The sequence below is a fragment of the Colobus angolensis genome, unplaced genomic scaffold (assembly GCF_000951035.1).
Source record: "Colobus angolensis palliatus isolate OR3802 unplaced genomic scaffold, Cang.pa_1.0 Scaffold7, whole genome shotgun sequence".
Taxonomy (NCBI): domain Eukaryota; kingdom Metazoa; phylum Chordata; class Mammalia; order Primates; family Cercopithecidae; genus Colobus; species Colobus angolensis.
The window spans coordinates 18,565,077-18,588,560 of NW_012120709.1; the positions used below are offsets into that span (position 1 = coordinate 18,565,077).

A 23,484-nucleotide genomic window follows, 5' to 3' on the forward strand; every position below is an offset into this window, starting at 1 on the left:
AAAATGCAGAAATCACCTGTCTTCTGTGTCGCTCGTGCTGGGAGTTGGAGACTGGAGCTGTTCCTATTCGGCCATCTTGCTCCGCCCCCCTGTTCTAAATTTTTATAGCTTCAGCTCTTACATTAATGTCTCTGGTTCATTTTGAATTAAGTTTTGTATAAGGTGTAAGGTAAGGGTCTAAGTTAATCTTTCTTTTTTGCATGTGGATATCCAATTGTCCCATTATCATTTGTTGAAAAGATACTATTTTCTCTATCTATGACACAGAGTTTTGCTCTGTTGCCCAGGCTGGAGTGCAGTGGCACGATCTTGGCTCACTGCAACCTCCACCTCTCAGATTTAAGAGATTCGCCTGTCCCAGCCTCCTGAGTAGCTGGGATTACAGACGCATGCCACTACAACCAGCTAGTGTTTGTATTTTTAGTAGAGACGGGGTTTCACCATGTTGGCCTGGCTGGTCTTGAACTCCTGAACTCAAGTGATCCACCTGCCTCAGGCTCCCAAAGTGCTGGGGATTACAGGGGTAAGCCACCATGCCTGGCCTTATTTTCTCTATCAAACTGACTTGGCACCTTTGTCAAAAATCAATTAACCATAAATAATAGAGTTTATTTCTGGACTCTGAAATCTGTTCCTTTGATCTATATATTTATATCTTGTATTAGTACTAAATGGTCTTGATAACTTTAGCTTTATAGTTAGTTTTAAAATTAGGAAGTAAAAGTTTTCCAACTTTGTTTTTAAAAAATTATTTGCTATTCTGGGTCTTTTCAATTCCATATACATTTTGGGTACAGCTTGTCAATTTCTGCAAAAACCCTGCTGGAATTTTGATGAAGACTAAGTTTAATGCATGCATCAATTTGGGGAGAACTGTTATCTTAACAATATTGAATGAGTTTTCCAATGATCATGGAATGTCTCTCCAATTATTTAGATCATCTTTAATTTCCCTCAGAATGCTTTGAAATTTTCAGTGTACAAGTTTTATAATTCTTTTGCTAAATTTATTTGTATTTTATTCTTTTAAATACCATTGTGAATGGAATTTTCTTGTTTTCATATTGTTCATATACAGAAATACCATATATCTTTTTTTTTTTGAGATGGGGTCTCACTTTGTTGTCCAGGCTCCAGTGCAGTGGTTATTCACAGGCAAGACCACATTGCACTATAGCCTCAAACTCCTGACCTCAAGTGATCCTCCTACCTCAGCCTCCCAAGTAGCTGAGACAAAAGGTATGGGCCATCTCCACTGAGCCCAGCCTTCAGTGTATTTTTGCATATTGATATTGCAACCTGCAACCTTGCTGAACTTATTAGTTCTAACATGTGTGTATATTCCTCAGGGTTTTCTGCATAAAGAACCATGTTGTCTGCAAATAAAGACTTCCTTTTTAATCTGGATGCCTTTTATTTTTACTTCTTGTATGGTTGCCCTGGCTAGTACATCCAGTACGATGTTGAATAGAAGTTGCAAGAGCTGACATGCTTGCATTATTCCTGATCTTAGGGTAAAATAATTCAGTTTTTCATCATTAAGTATGATATTAGCTGTAGGTTTTTCATAGATGCCTTTATCATGCTTTCTTTCAAGTTTGAGAATTTTTATTATGAATTGGATTTTGTCAAATGCTTTTTCTGCATTTATTGAGATGATAGTGTAACCAAGGAATTGTGAAAAAAGATGAGAATATGGTGCATTCGTGGCTCACCACAACCTCTGCCTCCCGGGTTGAAGTGATTCTCCTGTCTTAGCCTCTCCAGCAGCTGGGATTATGGGCAAGGGTTACCACACCCAGCTAATTTTTTGTATTTTTAGTAGAGACGAGGTTTCACCATGTTGGTCAGGCTGGTCTTGAACTCCTAACCTCTGGTGATCCGCCCGCCTCGGCCTCCCAAAGGGCTGGGATTACAGGCGTGAGCCACCACGCCCAGCATGAAATTTTAATAGCTAGTCTTCGTTTTGAACAGTGAACATTATAGATCTATCCCCCAATTCATCCTTTTTTTTCAAAATGAGTTTATAAAGGTCTCTCTCTTTTTCACAAGCTAGAAAGTATCCTTCATATGATGAAGATTCAAATTGCATCTTATTATCATGTCCTGGGACACTTCTCTGAAAGAATATGATGTCACTTTTTGTATCCTTGATGTTATCAGGAGGATTCATTTCCTATAGAGAAAAAAACAACATTACCTAATTATTTCAGGACATGAACAATTTGAATATATGAAGTTTGTTTTGAGGTATATTACTGAACAGAACAAAAGTAGTTTTGCTTCTCAAGAGTTACATAAAAAAATCTCTGAACAGCAATACTGACCTCCTCTCCTTCTGAACTCCGAATCTCCTATTCTCCCTGTCATGGGATGCATATTCAGGTCCAGGACTCTAGTTTTCCCCTATCCATCAAACAGCTTACTTCTTTCCTCTCCCATTGAGTGGTGTCCACATTTACTCAAGATGAAGTAGAGTTCCAGCAAAGACCAGAAGCTTTTTGGGCTAAGGTCAGTTCGTGTCCTCTATAACCATTCACAACTAAAGACATTGATGACCTCCTCCCATAAATTTAGGCTAGTTCTAGTTTCCTTTTATTTTTGCTTTGAGACAGGGTCTTGCTCTGTTGACCAGCCTGAAGTGCAGTGGTGAAATCATAGCTCACTGCAGCCTTGAACTCCTGAGCTCAAGCAATCCCCCTGCCTCAGCCTCCTGAGTAGCTGGAACTGTAAGTACACACCACCACATTTGGCTCATTTTTAAAATTTATTTTTGTAGAGAAGGGGTCGGGGGTATCTCACTTTGTTGCCTAGGCTGGTCTTGAACTCCTGGCCTCAAGTGATCCTCCCACTTTGGCCTCTCAAAGTGCTGGGATTCCAGGTGTGAGCCACCATGCCTAGCCTGGCCAGTTCTCATTTCTGAGCCAACTGTGAGAGAGACAGGAAGTGCCAGGAATCTTAGCTTACTCTTTCAGTGGAGCCTGAAATTAAAACTGATGGTGAATAGACCCGATACTTGTTGTAGGGCTCAGCCCTGGGTTCCCGTATACACCTGCTGTATTGGCTCAGTTGGCAGTCCTTGACTTTGTCTCCCTGCCAAGTACTCCAGTTCCATGGTAGTCTTGAATTTCTGTCCTGAATATGGTCTACTTGGCTGGGCCCTGCCCTAGAAGGCCAAATGCAGATTCCTGTATGTTTCAGTCACAGAATAGGGTCCTGTGAGAAATGGTTAGATTACTTGAAACTATAATCTTGCAGGTTATCCAACTGGTAGTGCTGCCTGCACTTTCCCTGTTAGTGCAGCATGTCTATTTTGCAGGATGGATCAGAACATGTGGGCACCACCTATGTTTCTTCCATGTTAATCCTGGAACCAGTAGATGTTTTGGATTTAATTTTGGCCTCATGGCAGCACAGATTCCCATGATCCTAAGCACTGATAGAGAAACTTCCAGAATTAAAATAGCATTTCTTCATCCTCCTAAGATGCCTGAAAGACTCTAGGTGGCGGCGGCTGGGGAGTTATCTCCAACTTCTCAATCAGTTGTGGAATCGATAGTCATAACTCTTGACCTTTGTTCTTCACCAACAAGTGTGAGTGGGTCCTAAGTTGATGAAAGTATAAACTAGTTTCCCTATTGGCACCCACTTCTGCAGCTGTCTACAATATACCACAATTTAGGAAGAGAACCTAAGCTGTGGGCATCAATTTGGAACTAATCTGAAATCTAATGTATAAGTGAGAAATAATCCATAGCCAAAACTTCAAAAGCTCTAGTAACATTACAGAGGAAGATGAACCAGTATAGAAAGTTACAGTTGAGCCGGGCGCGATGGCTCACGCCTGTAATCCCAGCACTTTGGGAGACCAAGACGGGCAGATCATGAGGTCAGGAGATCGAGACCATCCTGGCTAACACAGTGAAACCCTGTCTCTACGAAAAATACAAAAAATTAGCTGGGCGTGGTGACGGGTGCCTGTAGTCCCAGATACTCGGGAGGCTGAGGCGGGAGAATGGCGTGAACCCGGGAGGCAGAGCTTGCAGTGAGCTGAGATCACGCCACTGCACTCTAGCCTGGGCGACAGAGCGAGACTCTGTCTCAAAAAAAAAAAAAAAAAAAAAAAATAATAATAATAATAATAATAAAATAAAATAAATAAAATAAAAAAGAAAGTTACAGTTGAAACTGAGAAGTGAGAGTGTGGAGAGGTAGAACATGCAATCTCTTTAATCACAGTTATTGCACATTTCAGAATACAGGTAAGGACATCCTTGGGCAGTAGCTTTCCTAGTTTTGATGTTGACCACTCCCAGCCATCATAGCGAATGGATGTGAAAGCAATCCCAATGACCTTGGAGAACCCCCAACTTGGAAAGCCCTACCTGGTGAAACTTGAGTGCTCCATGGGGCAAAGGATTTTTTTTTTTTTTTTTTTTTTTTACATCAGAAGGGGTTGAATCTGAATCCAGGGAAAGTTGATATTGACCTAAGATCTCCCAAGTGCACTGGAAAGTCTGAGGGAACCCCGGCCAAGCCTGGATATAGATACATATATACATATATATGTATATATATGAAACAGACACTGACAGTAACCTCTCAAAGCAAATCCCTCTTAGTGTTGTCAAAGTTCTTGACCAAAGAACTTTATAAGACTTTATAGCTAGTAATCAACAGTGAAAGGTGAGCACATTAGGGCAGCCAGTTGTATCTTTTTCTCTTTTTTTTTTTTTCTGAGATGAAGTCTCATTCTGTCGCCCAGGCTGGAGTGCAATGGTGCGATCTCGGCTCACTGCAGCCTACGCCTCCTAAGTTCAAGCGATTCTCCTGCCTCAGGCTCACAAGTAGCTGGGATTACAGGTGTGTGCCACCATGCTTGGCTAATTTTTGTTTGTTTGTTTGTTTGTTTTTAGTAGAGACGGGGTATCATCCTGTTGGCCAGACTGGTCTTGAACTCCTGATCTCAAGTGAGACATTCGCCTTGCCCTCCCAAAGTGCTAGGATTATAGGCATGAGCCACTGCGCCTGGCCTGTTGTATCTTATTATCTAGAACCCAGGCCACTTTTATAATCACTGCTAAGATCCTTATTAGTGGCAGGAAAAGGGATTAAAGACAAGGGCTAAAACTGGTCCTAGTCCACCCCTCGCTCTTTCCCTCCCTCCAACTAATATTTACTGAGTTCCTTCTAGAAGCACATTTGCTATGATGCTGATGAAGCTTCAATGTCAGATTCCCTCATTTGCACAGATCTCTTCAAGCCACCCCCTACCCACCCTTTTTAAAAGTTGAATTAAATTATTAAGCTTACATCTTTCATAATTTTACATTCTTTTTTTTTTTGAGACCGAGTTTCACTCTTGTTGCCCAGACTGGAGTGCAATGGCACCATCTCAGCTCACCGCAACCTCTGCCTCCCAGGTTCAAAGATTCTCCTGCCTCAGCCTCCCGAGTAGCTGGGATTACAGGCATGTGTCACCACACCCAGCTAATTTTGTATTTTTAGTAGAGATGGGGTTTCTCCATGTTGGTCAGGCTGGTCTTGAACTCCTGAATTCAGGTGATCTGCCCACCTCGGCCTCCCAAAGTGCTGGGATTACAGGCATGAGCCACCATGCATGCCCAGCCACGTTCTTTTTCTTTAAAAGGACCATCAAAATTGTATAAGCTTCAGGCTGCCCCAAATATGGATTTGCCCAGTTCATACTAAGTGCCAAGCATTATTTCCATCTTCTTAACATTGTCACCAGTCTCCCCCAACAAGAATCCACCTGTAGGTTCGGACTTATCCCAGTTTCTGAATCTGCCTCTGCAGCTGAGTTTTCCTCTATCCCACATAGTTTGAGCTTGGCCATCTCCTTCCCTTCTAATTATGTTGCTCAGTAACAGCATGCTTAACCCCTTCCACCCTACCCTTCTATCCCAGGCCTCTTATGCCATTTTGATAACTAAGCTGCCTGCCTGTCAGGTCTAGAATGGGGACTCCAAATTGTCACATGAAGGGGTGGCACTCTGGTTGGAAGGAGATAACTGAGGGATTTGTCTGGGGGCTGTATCTGTTGCATATGCACTGTTCTTACTTGGATTATACTTTAGAGTGGCTTTTTTCTCCCTCCCAAATTGGCCCTTGGTACCTTCACTAAGGTCATATCCTAACTGTCTTTCAGTGGGGACTGGGTGGGCATGAAAGCAGTTATTTATTGGCAAGTCTCCACTCAAAAAGAGTCTTCATGACATGGAATTCTCCTCTGAAGCATTGCCAATTTGTAAGCATCCCTGGCTACTCTTACTGGGAGGAAAGTTTTCTGGCTGAGTCTGTAGCTATAGTTAATTGTGGTTTATCTAACAATAATGGAGGAAATAGAGAAATATAATAGAGAATAATAATGGAGAATAACAGAGAAAAAGTAGAGGCCAGAAATACTTTATACCTGGCTTTCAGATTATTATAGCATTGCTTTTACAGCTGATCTCATAAATTTTATTCAATTAGATTAACATTAAAAATAACACACATCAACTGGAAGCTGAAGCTTGTGTTTGAGACTTACGCTAAGGATCAGGAACAAAACAACTACAGATTAAAATATTATTATGATTTCCAAAGGAGTAGAAATATAGAAGGATAATTAGCTTCATTCTTCATAGCAGAACTCATTCTGGAAAGTCACATGTTATTCTTAAATGTATGACTCACATATGTATTCTATATTATTATTTGTATAAAGACTGATTATTCAGGAGATGCAGGTCATAAAACAAGTATTGTATCTTCTCCTCCCTGTGACAGGCTCAGAAAAACCATCGTTATCACAATAGGTAAAGAGTTTGATAATTTTTAGTAAGTATTCATTTTAATGGTTCTCTGCTTCTTGTTATTTCTGTTCTAGGCAAAAGGTTGGTCTGAGGATATTTGAGTTTTCTAATTATATTATTTATATTAACATTAGAAATAATATTATATTTCTAATTATATTAATTATATTAACATGATTGAAAACAAAGTAAGGCTCAGTCTTACCTTAAAGGAAATAATTCTGTTCTCACAGGAGAGAGTTGAAATTTTCTCACACTTCACAGAGATGGCTACAGCCATACCTCTAGGCTGGCTATCTTTATACATATTTATAATAAATATGGTCCGGGGTGCATTATCTGAAATAAATACGATAAATGAGAACTCTAGTTAGAAGAATTTTTGCACAGGAACATTTGTGGAAATTTAACCAAATGATAGTCCTTAGTACACCTGTTCCCACTTTGAGACTTGGCCAGTCTGCAGGAGACTACGTACAGCTGGTCAGACATTTTTTAAAACACAGTTCAGGCCTGGCACAGTGGCTCGTACCTATAATCCCAGCATTGAAAAGTTAAAAACAACCTTTTAGAATCCCTATCATTAAAATACTCAAAAGAGTTGCAGCATGTGCATTGTAACACATATTAAACTGTGGGGTTGTCTGTTTGTTTGGTAGGCCGAGGCAGGCAGATCACTTGAGGTCAGGGGTTTGAGACCAGCCTGGCCAACATGGTGAAACCCCAACTCTACTAACAACACAAAAATTAGCTGGGTGTACGTGGTGCATGCCTGTAGTCCCAGCTACTGAGGCTGGGAGGCTGAGGCATGAGAATTGACTGAACCTGGGAGCGGAGGTTGTAGTGAGCCGAGATCGCACCACTGCATCGTACTTCAGCCTGGGTGACAAGAGTGAAACTGCGTCTCAAACAAACAAACAAGCCCACAGTTTAATGTGTTACAACATACATGCTGCAACGTCTTTTAGTATTTTAAAGATATGAATTCTAAAAGATTTTTAACTTGTAAATGCTAAATAAAATATTTAAAATATACGTTAAGGTAAGTATTCAGTATTTTTAAAGAACGCACATTCACTGCTTCAACTCAGCCTAACTTTGATATTTGGAATTCATAGTTTGGAAGTCACAGTAGACTTGATCATTTTCTTTTTTTTTTTAAGTTTTTTTTTAATTTTTTTTAAAATTTTACAGACAAGGTCTCTATATCACCCAGGCTGGAGTGCAGTGGCTATTCACAGGCACGATCATCGTGTACGACAGTCTCAAAGTCCTGGCCTCAAGCAATCCTCCTGCATGAACCTCCCAAGTAGCTAGGATTACAGATAGATGCCACCACGCCTGGCAACTTAATCCTTTTCTATTGTACTCTAAATTTCTGGGGGAAGACAGACTCATTTGAAATGCGTGTGTATTTATTTTTAATATTTTTAAAACTATCAGCATTTTCAGCTGTAACAAGCAGGGATTAAGCATCCAACTATAGAGGTTTTAAACAGTGAGTGCAATCACAATAAAGGGATTGGTGATTCAAAGGCAGGCTCAGAGAGGCATGACCCCTAGCAATGTCTTATTGTATCCATTTTTTTACCCCAACTAAAAAACATGGATGCCTCATGAAGTTTCTTGTAAGTGAAATTATTGTTACTCCTGTGACTTTTCATCTAAGAATTAGGACTAGCACGGAAAAATGTAAACAGTAAAACAGAATGGGAAGAAGTAGCTAGTCATTTCTACGTTTGCGAATTAAAAAAAATACCTCTACAGTCTGAATCAGTCATATCTTCAAATAGGGGCCGATTTCCTTGGTCAATGAAGAGAACTTGGTCATTCAAATTTCTTATGATTGATAATTTAGATTCAAGCTTGCCAAAGTAATCTGATTCCAGGTTTTCTACAATAAACATGAAATCTCATTAAAAAATACAAACTTTGTTAATTGCCAATAAGTATGCTATATATTTTAGTTTTCTAAAACTATTAATGACAATCTTCTGTTGCAGAAGTAGCTACAATAAAGTTGCCTATTGTTTTTTAGCCTACTCTCAAAGGCACACTCAATTTCTTGTTACCATTCAGAACTACTCTGCCACTGAAGTGTTAACTTCAAATATCCTACTTTCTGACCAGTCTCTTACCCTTTTAATTTTCTTACACTTTTACTCCAACTCTATGTGTTCTTAAATTTCACAACATCTTCCAGTCTCCTGACTCTTGTATTTCCTCTCTAACCTCTTCCTGTCTTCCCTTTCTTCCCTGTGCAGCTGGACCTCAGAGTTCATTTTGTCTACCATTTTGCAAGGATATTAAATCCCTAACTTATTTGTCTTTCTGCTACAAAACTCCAGACTTGGCTGCTGAGTGCTGCTAGTGAACAATGGCACAAGTGTTCGAATCGGTGCTGTTACAAGCATATCAATTGTCAATATTTCTTTTGTTTTCCAGTTCAGCACTCTCTTCCATAGTTCATAGCTGCAATTTCAAATTTTCTTTGCTCTCTTCAGGACCTCTACACCATCATCTCTGTTTTCATTTTCAGCAAATGATTTCCTGCTACTCCACATACAAATTTAACTCTGGCAGTACCAGTTATTTCCTCTCTCTCTCGTCCCAGGGGGAAATGCAAAGGTGCCATTGCTGGTATCTAAGGTTGATCCCATTTGTGCTCAGCATGTACCCTCTACTGAAGCTTTGATTTGCCAATCATCCTTTCTCTTCTATCAACCCAGCAATTCTACCTCCTGGGTTTTATCCTAAAGGAAAAATCACACAAATGTGTGAACATTTTTGTACAGGAATGCTTATGGGAACATTGTTAATAACAATAAACTAGAAACAAACATTCACCAATTATGAATTGATTAAATAAAAAGGGCAAAGATATGCCTTTATTGTGAAATATCATGAACTTAATATTACTGCAATTACTCATTGCCATGGAGATATGTCCATATATATCACTAACGAGAAAAAGCAGCTTTAGTACAATCCCTTTTAATAAAAATATAAGCATTTCTGTGTCTGTATATATATACAGAAAGAAGTATAGAAATATTGCATCAAAATGGTAGCTATGATTATTTCTGGGTGGTTTTTATATTTCTATCTTTCATATTATTATCTTTTTTCATTGCCTGAATTAGTTATAAAATGAACACATTATTTTCATAATCAAAAAAGCACAAAGCTCTTTGAGATTTAAAACTGCTCCATCAACCCAATCTCACTTTGCAGCTAGTCTTGTTTCTCTCCTCCTTTTAACAGCCAAGCTTTTAGCAAGAATTGTCTGTATCCTTTCTTCACTTTCCATTCACTGTTTCACTCATTGCAATCTGCCTCTGCCTCCATTTCGCCATCAAGCTGCTTTCACTGAGATCACCAAACTCCTTGTTGCTGAATCTAAAAGCTGTGTTCTGGCCCTTGATTCTCAAGGCTGCAAAATTCAACACAACACCTATCCCCTCAATCTTAAAATGCTCTCCTGGGAGTCGGTGGAATTCTCTTGGTTTTTCTTCTTCCTTTTTGGTTAGTCTGCTCTCTGTTCTTTATTAGCTTCTCTTTCTACTGCATCCTTTAAATGTAGGTATTCCTCCCAGTTTAGTACTTGGCTTTTACTCTCTCACTCTACACATTTCCTCTGATTTGTTTTTTTATTTCTATAGATTCAGATGCCCATTTCTATGCATAAGCCTTCAAATCTCTATCTCCAGCCCAAATCTTTGTCCTGAGCTCAGAACCACATGTAGAAGAGTTTATTGGACACCTCCACTAGGATGTTCCACAGACATCTCAGATCCAAAACTAAATGCGTCATCCATCCTCCTCTTTGTATACACCAAAACCTGCTCTTCCTCCTGTGTTTCCTATTTCATTGAATGGTACAAATTGCCCAAGTGAAAAATGTAGGCATCATCTTTTCTACTTTCTTCTCCTTTCCAAATCTAACCTTAAATCATGTCCTACTGATTCTCTCAAGTGTTTCTAAAATCCATTCACAGCTCCTCATCAGCACTCCATTGTGTCTAACTTAATTTATGACACCATCATTTCTTGTAAGAATTAAAATAGCCTCTCAATCTTTAATTTTGTCCTCTTCACCCCACACCATTAATTCTTTATACCAAAGCCAGAATGATATTTTAAAAATATATTATTTCTGAATTTTAAAGAGTCATATGGCTACCTGGAATAAAGATTATATTTTCCAGATTTCCTTGCACTTGGTGTGGTCATGTGATTAGATTCTAGTCAATGGAATATGAGGGGAATTGATGTATATAACTTCCAATTAGAGTCTTTGAAAGGAATAAGCCTGACTTCTCCTATCTTGACCCTTTCTTGATAACTGGGATATGAACCCAGGAAGTATGATGATTTTCAACTATGTGTATGAGATCAACAACTGGGGGATGGTGGGTAACAAGAATGAAGAAAGTTGGGGTACCAATATCATCAGGTTGCTTCCAGCCATACTACTTCTGAGCTGCCTACTTAGGCTTTCTTTGAGAAAAAATTCTCTGTCTTATACAGCTACTGTATCTTTGGATGTCTTTGTTAAAACAAACTAATCTTTACCCTAGCTAATACATATTGTGCTTAATTAACCCTAGTATCTCCAAGATAAAGTCCAAATTTCACATCTTGGAGCAAGAGAATGTCTTGCTCTACACCCTGTTTATCACTCTAGCTTCTCTCATTATTCTCCTACTCCTACTCTACTTCCATGCTGAATTACCATGAATTCATCATAAATGCCATGGTTTCTTTCAGATCTTGGCCTTTGAATGTGGTCTTCTTGCCCCACCCATTCCTATCTCCTCTACTTCCAGAATTTTCTGCCCTCCCGCCGCCATCAATCCAGGAGCCTCGCAGGCTTCTTCCCAAAGCATTTCTGAGATGAGGTGTTATTGATTTTGGACAATTCTAATGCTTCAATCCCCTTTTCCTATGCAATGCCTCCCCCCCGGCAACAGAATCCATGACTCCCTGCTAATCTTAGGACCTATGAAACAGGCAAAGTCTATTTTGTATGTTCTAAGAAATGGAGAATGTTTTAAGGCGTAGAGAAGCATCTTTTGCTAGAGGTTCTTCTTTGTATCTCTTATGATCATCTTCATTCCAAAGCTGTGCTACTGAGTCCACATTCCTTTGAGGGCAGATTGGCTTTCCAAATAGATGGCTATCATGTGAACCATTTTTTTTCTCAGCTGACAATGTTGATATAGATGTGTCTCAAGCAGATACTTAGTTTGCAAAGAAAAATAATTTCATTTATACTTTACCATCATCTTCAGCTAAGAGGGGGAAAAAAAGAGAAACAGAATATGTAAAATTTTGTATTTCAACTCAGAATTTCATCTCATTCTAGTTTTTACTTTTGCTACTCCTCTTTCTCAAACTCCTATTTTTATGGTAATGGTCTGTCTTGGCTTTCATCAGAATATTATATAATCATCCAAAAGGCCCATAAAATGAAGCTTATTAGACTTAGTGTGTTCTCAGGTAATTTAGACATAAAACTTAAATCCTGGGTTTAAAAATTTCAATATGTAACTAAAAATAAATTTTATAAAATGAGAGATTTTACTTTTGAATTTATTGCTTAAATGGAAGTCATCTAAGAAAAGTCACCTAAGAATTTTTTCTGAAGGTTTTGTTTTTTGGACAGGGTCTACTGTCACGCAGGCTGGAGTGTAGGGGTGGGATCACAGCTCAGTGCAGGCTCGAATTCCTAGGCTCAAGTGATTTTCCTGCTTCAGCCGCTGAAGAAGGTAGGAGGTGTTCACAGGTAAGTTTTTTCAATTTTTTGTAGAGATGGGGTCTCACTTTGTTGCCCAAGCTTTTACATGAAGGTTTCAAATGAAGGCAAACTTTCAAATGAAGCCATATTGTTCACAGAAGATTAATCATAAGAAGCAATATTTAGGCCATGTGTGGTGGTTCATGCCTGTAATCCCAGCACTTTGGGAGGCCGAGGCAGGAGGATCATCTGAGGTCAGGAGTTCAAGACCAGCCTGGCCAATATGGCAAAATGCTGTCTCTATTAACAATACAAAAAATGAGCCAGGCATGGTGGCATGTGCCTGTAGTCCCAGCTACTCAGAAGGCTGAGGCAGGAGAATCGCTTGAACCCAGGAGGTGGAGGTTGCAGTGAGCAGAGATCAGGCTATTGCACTCCAGCCTGGGCAACAGGAAAAAAAAAAAAGAATCAAATTTTACTTGTCAAACATATTTACATAAAATGGTGTAACTCATAGAACTCTAAATTTAGAGAATCTCTTACATAATTTGCCAATTTGCCTTGGGAAATTGTATTTCCTGCATGCACCCAGTTTTGTACTGGGATTTTCCCATGAAAACTGGGATTTTCATGATGCACACTTACTGCCACCTGGAGAGTGAGCTACTGCTAATTAAAGTGCCAGGACATGTGGTGTGACAAAGTGCTGAGACCTTGGACATGTTATGGTTAATTTCTAGAGGTCTACTATTTTTTTAAGAGCCATTAATATTACAATAAAATTTGGTGACAAAAAGAATCACTTAACAGTTCACTTCACAACATCTTTTCTAGTTAAATAGATTTATCTGAACTTGGTATTTGTTCTATGGCGTTAGCCTTACCTATAAAGTAAAGCGTATTGTCAATAAATTTCATTGTCACAAAATTGATGCAGTTGTCTTCTGCTGGTTCAGCAGCCATCTTTATTCCTAATGAAAGCAAAGAGCCATCTGTTAAGAGACAATGATTGTACATTTTACTACTACTTTATACTACCTTCAAGTTCAGTGGTCAGTTAATCACCTAGTATACTGATGAACAATCTTGACATTTAATAAATGCCAGAAGTTTCAGCTTATGAATACCTATGTTTAAGTGTTCTCTTACAAATCATCAGATATTTGGAATACAGAAAGCATTTTCTCAATAAACAATATTATATAGGGTAGATAAATGGCCCACTACTGAACTGAATCATTATTCCAGTATTCCTTGAGAAATATAAATATATTATCAATGTAAATAGAGCCTCATCTGAGGATGCCAGAAACACATCTAATCCTGCCCTTTAGGAAGGACTGGCTTCATCCTTCTCTTAGAACAGTGGGTTCCTACGGGTGAGAGGCTGAAGGTTTGTGACTTCATTGTCAAAGTGCTAAAGGTGAAACAATGATTAAAAAAGTGCTTCCATCTGAGGGTACAGGCAGGGTGCGAGAAGGCTGCAGGGCTCTGGCATTTGATGGCCCTTTCTCCCTGAGCAGCAGTGGTTTTCTATCTGGAGTCTAGATTATACTATCTTTTTAACACAAGTAATACATAAACACAATCTTGCTGTAAAATCAAGGGACACAGGATTTGAAAAAATTTTAAATCCTATTCATTCTTCCTTTCTGCCCCTCTTTCAATATGGTGTGCAGGTTTCCAGAATTTTGTTATGCAATAGGAGTTCTCAGTGTGAGAAATCTGTGAATTTGGATGGGGAAAAAAATACACATGTATTTTCACCAACTTCTGAAATTTAGCATTCCTTCCATGATTAGTTGCAGGAAACAAACCACAGTATTATTAGTAGTACGTGTGACTCTGTCATTAATAGAAATACCTATTTTCTATTGTGCTGCAATTATTGCAGAGATCTTGAAACATAGTTTAAACTCATTACTACTTTGAAATTACAGAAGTTTAGTTCTCATAGTAGATCTTATTATTTAATGTGTTGGTAAAAAGGCACATATATGCTGCATCAACATTTGTTTAAATTAAATGGTATGCAGGAGAGTATTCATAAATCTGTGCTCAAAATTTTTCTAGCATAATATGAGGCCCAGTACGTATGGTAGAGTAAGCAGGAATTTAAAACTCAGTTTAAAAAAAATTAATCTGAATTAAGCTAACCCCAAAATACTTGTTAGTTCGTGTTATATAACAGTTTTGTCTAGATTTAGTTCCTTATACACATCCAAATGTGGATGGTTATTAAATTTATTTTATTTAATAAGTTTAAATAAAATAAAATGTTATTAAACCTTAATACTTAAATTTACAATTTATTTTTTCTTTTCTGCATTGTTTTTTATTAAATGAGTTTCATATCCAGTTTAAAAGGCAAATGTAAACATGCTTTCTTAAAGATGTATCATAAACTGTTTTCTTTCAGTGAACTGAAGTGTTTGACAAAGAAGTAAATGTTAAAACCATGTTATCAGACATGTTACTTTCAGCTTTGTACCTTTTTTTTTTTTTTTTTTTGGGCGGCGTCTCGCTCTGTCGCCCAGGCTGGAGTGCAGTGGCCGGATCTCAGCTCACTGCAAGCTCCGCCTCCCGGGTTTACGCCATTCTCCCGCCTCAACCTCCGGAGTAGCTGGGACTACAGGCGCCCGCCACCTCGCCCGGCTATTTTTTTTGTATTTTTTAGTAGAGACGGGGTTTCACCGTGTTGGCCAGGATGGTCTCGATCTCCTGACCTCGTGATCCGCCCGTCTCGGCCTCCCAAAGTACTGGGATTACAGGCTTGAGCCACCGCGCCTGGCCTCAGCTTTGTACTTATTATGACAAGTTTACATATCAAGTTTTTTGGTATTTTTATTTTACTTGTATAAATTTATGGGGTACAAATATAATTTTGTTTCATGCACATATTGCATAGTGGTGAAGTTAGGACTTTTACTGTATCAATCACTGGAATAACATACTTTGTATACAATAAGTAATTTCTCACCCACCTCCCTCTCACTTCCCCCACCTTTTGAGTCTCTACTGTTTATCATTCTATACTCTTGTCTACGGATCCACACTACTTAGCTCCCACTCATAAGTGAGAACATGAGGTATTTGCCTTTCTGTGTCTGAGTTGTTTCACTTAAGATAATGGCCCCCAGTTCCATCCATGTTGCTGCAAAAGAGATTATTTCATTCTTTCTTATGGCTGAGTAATATTCCATTGCATATATGCATACACACACACCATATTTTCTTTATCCAACCATCAGTCGATGAACACTTAGGTTGATTCTATATCTTTGCTATTGTGAATAGCACTGTAAATAAACATACAAATGTAGGTATCTTTTTGATATAATGATTCCCTCTGGGTAGATATGCAGTAGTGGGATTGCTGGATCAAAGGGTAGTTCTATTTTCAGTTATTTGAGAAATCTCCATACTATTTTCTAGAGAGGTTTTATAAATTTACATCCCACCAAGAGTGCATAAGTGGTCCCTTTTCTCTGCATCCTCAACAACATGGTTTTTTTTTTGTAATAACAGCCATTCTGATTGGTGTAAGATAGTATCTCATTGTGGTTTCAATTTGCATTTCTATGATGATTAGTGATGACAAGAATTTTTTCACATGCTTGTTGGCCACTTGTATGTCTTCTTTTGAAAAATATCTACTTGTGTCCTTAGCTCATTTTTTGACAGGATTATTTGTTTTTTAGTTGTTGAGCTGTTTGAGTTCCCTGTAAATTTGAGATATCAGTCCCCTGTCAGATGTATAGTTTGCAAGTATTTTCTCCCATTCTGCAGGTTATCTATTTACTCTGTTGATTATTTCTTTTGCTATATAAAGGCTCTCTAGTTTAATTAAGTCCCATATGTCTATTTTTGTTTTTATTGCCTGTGCTTTTCAGGGCTTGGCCATGAATTCTTCACCTAGATCAATGTCCAGAAGAGTTTTCCCTATGTTTTTTTTTTTTTTTTTCTATTTTATAGTTTCAGGTCTTACATTTAAGTCTTTAATCCATCTTGAGTTGATTTTTGTACATGGTGAGAGACATGGGTCCAGTTTCGTTCCCTTGTTTTTTTTTTTTTTTTTCTATTTTATAGTTTCAGGTCTTACATTTAAGTCTTTAATCCATCTTGAGTTGATTTTTGTACATGGTGAGAGACATGGGTCCAGTTTCGTTCCCTCTGCATCTAGTTATCCAATTTTCCCAGCACCATTTATTGAAACTGGTGTCCTTTTCCCATTGTATTTTCCTGTCAGCTTTACCAAAAATCAGTTGGCTGTTAAGGCTTTATTTCTGGGTTCTCAATTCTGTTCCACTGACATATGTGTTTATACCAGTACCAGGCTGTTTTGGTTACTATAGCCTTACAGCGTAACTTGAAGGAGGTAAAAAATTTTTGATAACTCTGTTCTAATATAATAGGTTTCCTTTATACAGCTAAGTATTTAATTTTATGTCTGTAAAAACATTGTTCTGAGAAGGGGTCCACAGTCTTCATATTTCCCATGAAAGTCCATGCCACAAAAATGATTAGGAAGTCCCTACACTAGAATTCAGCAGTGCCTTGGGTTCCTGAAGGCAGTTATGGTTGGGGCTCTAAGGAAGGTGAGTGAGTCACAATTGTCAATGGCACACAGAGGAGTAGCCATAAAACTGTGCTCATAGGCAGAGAACTGACTCAAATTCTTTCTAACATAATCTAAAAGCAAGCATATATGGTAGAATAAACAGGTAATTAAAACTCAGTTGAAAAAACGTAATGCAAATTAAGCTGACCCCAAATACTTGTGAGCTGGTGGCTATTTAACAGGTTTATTTTCTTTTTTAATAGAGATGGGATCTCATTATGTTGTCCAGGCTGGTCTTTAACTCCTGGACTCAAGCGATCCTCTCTCCTTGACCCCCTAAAGTGCTTGAGATTACAGGCATGAGTCACTGTACCCAGGCCTTATTTTACAGTTTTATCTAGGTTTAGTTCCTTATGCTCATCTAAATGTGAATGGTTATTAAATTTATCTTATTTAAGTAACTTTTTTTTTTTTTTTGAGATGGAGTCTTACTCTGTCACCCAGGTTGGAGTGCAGTGGCGCGATCTCAGCTCACTGCAACATCCACCCCACTCCTCTCACCTGGGTTCGAGCAATTCTCTCATCTTAGCCTCCCAAGTAGCTAGGACTATAGATGCGTGCTACCACACCCAAGTAAGTTTTAGCATGTTTGGTAGCGATGGGGTTTCACCATGTTGCCCAGGCTGGTCTTGAACTCATGAGTTCAAGTGATTTGCCTGACTTGGCCTCCCAAAGTTCTAGGATTATAGGCGTGAGCCACCATGCCTGGCCAACAGATTTAAATAAAATAAAAACTGATGTACGAATAAATTTAAATAAACATTTAAATATTATAAAATTTAAATGTTTATCAAACATTTAAATATAAATATTAAATATTATAAAATATTTATAATATTTAAATTTATATTTTAGAATTATCACCTAGTTTTTTAAAGGAGGGGATAAGGAAGATTCTTAGAGAAAAATAATATAGCAAAGGATGAAAAGATCGCTGAGATAAGTCTAAACATTTTTTACCAAAACCCAAAGCAACTTCAATATTAAAAATCAGAACAATAACGACTAGGCTGTGAGCTCCATGAGAGCATTTTCTTTATTTACCTTTATGGCTTCATTGCTGAACACAGCCCTGTTATCAGCGTCAGAAGGTGTTTGTTAATGACTGCATTAACTGCGAAGGCAGACATTTGTTAACCTGAGACTCTATGTTTTGATTAGTTATCAGCTGATGAAATAATGACTAGCATGATCTTCTCTACAAACTTTAATATTATGTAATACACACATATTTATTAAAGTAATTCACCTGAAATGTACTAAGCAGTATGGGCAGAAATTGGATTAAATTACTGGTGTTTACTATTTTCAGTACATAGTTAGTCAGTGAGTGAGTGGATTTAGAGAAAGACAATATTTGAGCTGATTCACCAGTTAAGGCTTGAGCATCAACTACACATCAGGAATGTGGCCAGTAGCTGACCAAACCACACATGAATGACAATTAGCTCCTACCCTCCAGTGACTCAGAGTCTAGTGGGAGAGAAAAATCTATAAAGAGTTACAAAATAATATAATGAATGCTGTAAGAGCTGAATTTACAAGATTCTTTTGTTTGATAGTGCTGGAGAAGGTTACCACAGAAGTGATGACCATGCTGCCTTGAAAGAGAAGCAGGCATTTTCAAGGCCAGGGGAAGAGCTTCCACCAAGAAGAAGCAATGTGAACAAAGGCTAGGCAGCAGGGAGACTGAAAGAACATGGGTTGTTTGAGGCCTCAACATTTTTACCATAAATAAGGCAAATGCAGTCACATTTTACAGAAAGAATGCATTTCTAAAGATCTCACATAGTTCAAGATTAACTTTTCTGTTCTTTTTCTTTTTTTTTTTTTGAGACATTTTCACTCTTGTTGCCCAGGCTGGAGTACAATGGTGTAATCTCAGCTCACTGCAACCTCCGCCTCTCGGGTTCAAGTGATTCTCCTGCCTTAGCCTCCTGAGTAGCTGGGATTACAGTCATGCGCCACCACAACCAACTAATTTTGTAGTTTTAGTAGAGACGGGGTTTCTCCATGGCTGGTCTTGAACTCCTGACCTCAGGTGATCTGCCTGCTTCGGCCTCCCAAAGTGCTGGGATTACAGGGGTGAGTCACCACGCCCAGCCTAATTTTGTATTTTTTCAGTAATAAGGGGGGTGTTTCTCCACATTGGTCAGGCTGGTCTTGAACTCCTGACCTCAGGCGATCTGCCCGCCTTGGTCTCCCAAAGTGTTGGGATTACAGGCGTGAGCCACTGTGCCTGGCCAAGGTTAACTTTTCTTTGGGAAAAACGTAAAGGTATGAGACGAGGTATTCTTAAGAGTACATAAATCTACAAGAACCAAAGCATATTCTTTCTTTCTTTTTTCAACTTTCTCAGCATTATTACTAGTGTTTTGTAGCCCGCTGTCTCCACACAACCTGTCATGGTGGTACTTTGGCCTTTTTATAATTGTTTTCTTGCGTGTAACCTTTGTTTCAACATATTTATTTGGAGTTTTTTTTTTTTTGCACAACAGTAACAATACATCCCTTAGCACTTGGATAACATTATCATATATAAAATTATTTGAAATTATGTGAAAAAATAGCACAATAATAACCTGTATGTCTGAAGAACTTCTGAGTTAAAGTCTAATTTACATAATACTGACATGGAAGCAGATAATTCTACCAGGTATAAAAGACACTTGCATGTGGCAATAGTGTTAACAGTTTATAACTCATTTGACCTACCAGCTTGGAAATTATGTTATTCTAGATAAACTGTTTGGAAGAGTTAACATTATTTCCATTTTGCCCACATAAACTATAATTTTTATATTTTTGCCTAATTCAATTCACATAAAATGCAACTTGCAGTATAGTTTGATGAAAGCTTGGAAAGAAGAGTCAGACTACAAAGGCCTTGTGTAAGCAGGCTAAAGAGTTTGAACTGTTTTTTCCTGAAAAAAAAATATGCTGACTTAAATAGGAGAAAGATATGGTCAAATTTGTGTTCTAAAAAGCTCATTCTAGAAGCAACATAAAGAATGGATCTGGGTGGGCCGTGAGCGGTGGGTCATGCCTGTAATCCTAGCACTTTGGGAGGCTGAGGTGGGTGGATCACTTGAGGTCAGGAGTTTGGGACCAGCCTGACAAACATGGTGAAACCCTGTCTCTACTAAAAATACAAAATTAGCAGGGTGTGGTGGCGCATGCCTGTAGTCCCAGCTACTCGGGAGGGTGAATTGATGGAACCTAGGAGGGTGCGGTTGCAGTGAGCTGAGATCACATCATTGCATTTCAACCTGGGCAGCAAGAGCAAAACTCTGTGTCAACACCACCACCACCACCAAGAACAAAATAATGGATCTGATTGAACGAGACTGGACAGAGCTCAGACAACAACTACAGAAGCAATGTTAACAATTAAGAGTTGATGAAGTTATAAACTAAGGTAGTGAATTCAAGAGATACTAAACAGCAGGATTTTTCAGCTGATCTGTTGTGGGTCAAATGGAAGAAGAAGGAACTGAGGATGACTTCGTAGTTTTCGGCTTAGGCAATTTGTTGAGTGGTTACCTCATTCATTAAGAAAAAAAGAATGAAAATACAGCTCAAGTGGAAAATAATTAGTTCAGTTTTGTAAATCTGAGATGTGTCTCGGAAGTCAAAAGAGAAAGGGTTTCAGGAGGAGCTGCCTGAAATCAGAAACTGTAGAGCTTCTAATTTACATATAAGCTTAAACTTGTTCATTGAATTTGGCAATTGGGAAGTTTTGGGTAACTGTAGAACAGTTTGGGTAAAGAGGAGGCAGCAGATGGTAGGTGGACAAATATCTAGGACAGAATGGGAGGGGGAAAAGTAAGGACAGTGACTACAAACTATTCTTTTAGGAAGTCTGGCTACCAAGTAAAGAGTTAGGGTAGTAGTTACTGGTGGCGAGGAAAGCTATATACAATGCACAAATTTTAATTTGGCTCCAGATACATAGTTCCAACGGTAAGAGATCTAATAAATTACTTTTCAAAACATGTCCTAGTTACCTGCCCAAAACTGAAACCTGGCAGATGTTCTTAACTCCTTTGTCTAATCTTTCCCTTGTCTGATAAATACCGTAGATTCTAACTCAGAAATGTCTCCAGAATTTGGTATCTCCTCTCTGTCTCCAACAGCACTATTTTAAATCAAGCCCTCATCACCCCTGGCATCTTCTATATTAATACTCTTCTACTTGGTTGTCTTGCTTCCAGACTCTCCTCCATTGTTGCCAGAGTTATTCTCTTTGCCAGGCCAGAACTTCCCCTTCCCCTGCTTTTTTTTTTTTTTTCCTGCCTGCAAACCCTGCCTCATTTCTCATCCCATAACTTACAGCTTTAATAGTTCCTCTAGGAAAACTTCTGTGCTCTTTCATTCCTAGCTAATTATTCTCTCCTCAGAGTCCCACCTCACTCAAACCTGTTCATGCTTCTTAAATAGCTCTTACTACCCTGAATGGAGATTACTTTGAATAAAAATAGGTCTGTTCAGCTTCCATCTGAGTTTTAAGACAATGAGTTGTCTTTTTCTCCCCCTGAATCTTCAACACCTGGAAAGAGCTTACCACACAGTAAGAACTCAATAAATGTTCTATGAATAAAAGTTTGCTATGATAAACCTTGCTGCCATGACAATGGTGTAGAAAGGGATGAGTAGAATATATATATTTTTTCTATCTTAAACTTTCCCTCTACCTGAAAACCAGTGAGAAGGAGGAAGAACAGGAGAGAAGCCTGAAAACAGAATTTTAAAAATAGAATACTCTTTCTAATGTCTTCTCCATTTTTCCCTAGTAGTTTCTTTTTCATTTCATGTGTTGATTTTGAATTCTTCATTCTTATTTTCTCACAATTCTTCTTGTTAGTTCTCAATACAGCTATGACCGATTACAAGTGGTGTGTTCTCAACCCCATTCTTCCTCTCCTCAATTTTCCTCTTCCTTTCTCATCCATGTTTCTTTGCTTTAACTCTAATCCATGAAAATTATAGTATCCACTGGATAAAAATGCTTTGACTATTTCATCTAAAGTTCTCAGACTATTGACTTTTTTTTTTTTTTTAAGAGTTATAAACCACCTCAGAAAGATCCTCCCAGGAGTAAGTAGTGACAATTTGTTCTTTAAAACACAAAAAAATTTTTAGTTATGCAATACTTTGACAACTAGCCAGAGGCTAGTGAATGGTAGAATTTCATGATGGAAATGAGGACACATGAGTTCCAGTTTTGTCTGGGGCAAGTCACTTAATTTTAAGGGTCTCAGTTTTCTCATTTGGACAAGGAAGTTGGATAGTCAATCTTTAAGGTCTGTTCCAGCTCTACCAACCTGAAATTCTAGACTCCAGTTAAAGCTGTAAGGAGAGAACCACTGATATGTGGCAAACGGCCTAGTAACCACTTCTTCATAATTCTAAGACAATACATATTTATGGCATGTTTATTATACAACCAGCATTGTTAAGCCACTAAGAGTTTAAAAACATACTATTAGGCTGGGCACGGCGGCTTACACCTGTAATCCCGGCACTTTGGGAGGCCAAGGCAGCTGGATCACTGGAGGTCAGGTGTTCGAGACCAGCCTGGCCAACATGGTGAAACCCTGTCTTTACTAAAAATACAAAAATTAGCCAGGCATGGTGGCATGTGCCTTGTAGTCCAGCTACTTGGGATGCTGAGGCAGGATAACTGAATGAATCCATGAGGCGGAGGTTGCAGTGAGCTGAGTTTGTGCCACTGCATTCCAGCCTGGGTGACAGAGCAGGGCTCCGTCTCAAACAACAACAACAACAAACATACTACTAGATTAAAAGTTAAAATGCCTTGAACCTGAAAAGCAACTATGATTATGTTTATCCTTGCTGTGGAATTCCAATCCTGTTGAATAGGTATAGGAGGAAACAAGGGAGCATGCTACATAACTAATTCCCTGAGATCAGGCAGGTAGTCAACAGCAACAAGATCAAAACCTAACTTTTCAGTTCTATAAATCATTTTGTCCTTGAACATTTTGTCATCTTATATATGAATGCGTGTATGTGAGTGTGGAAGAGGTGAGAGTAGAAGAAAACTTAAAAAATAAGTTTTTAAGATTTTGGTTTTGAGTCTGTAGACTCAAAGCAAAAAATCAAAATGGAACTGATGTAGTTTAAATGGCCTAGTTTGAAAAGGAGAATTGAATTGAATCTCAAAGAATGCTTAAAGATTTGAATAGATAGGCCGGGCGCGGTGGCTCAAGCCTGTAATCCCAGCACTTTGGGAGGCCGAGACGGGCGGATCACGAGGTCAGGAGTTCGAGACCATCCTGGCT

At 38.6% G+C, this 23,484-nt stretch overlaps 1 protein-coding gene across 2 annotated transcripts in view; it reads right to left on the reverse strand.

Annotated features, from left to right (window-relative positions):
- Positions 1–1,610: 1,610 nt before the first annotated feature.
- The window catches only part of IL18 (interleukin 18), a 23,981-nt gene continuing 2,107 nt past the window's right edge, over positions 1,611–23,484 (reverse strand). The window contains exons 2-6 of one of the 2 annotated variants that reach the window (XM_011926744.1): positions 13,443–13,529; positions 12,101–12,112; positions 8,578–8,712; positions 7,024–7,157; positions 1,611–2,176 (exon numbers count right to left, since the gene is read on the reverse strand). In XM_011926744.1, the coding sequence (XP_011782134.1) occupies positions 1,955–2,176; positions 7,024–7,157; positions 8,578–8,712; positions 12,101–12,112; positions 13,443–13,521 (582 nt within the window). In that variant the 5' untranslated portion in view covers positions 13,522–13,529 and the 3' untranslated portion in view covers positions 1,611–1,954. The remainder of the gene's footprint in view (positions 2,177–7,023; positions 7,158–8,577; positions 8,713–12,100; positions 12,113–13,442; positions 13,530–23,484) is intronic. The other variant, XM_011926745.1, reaches the window with a different exon arrangement.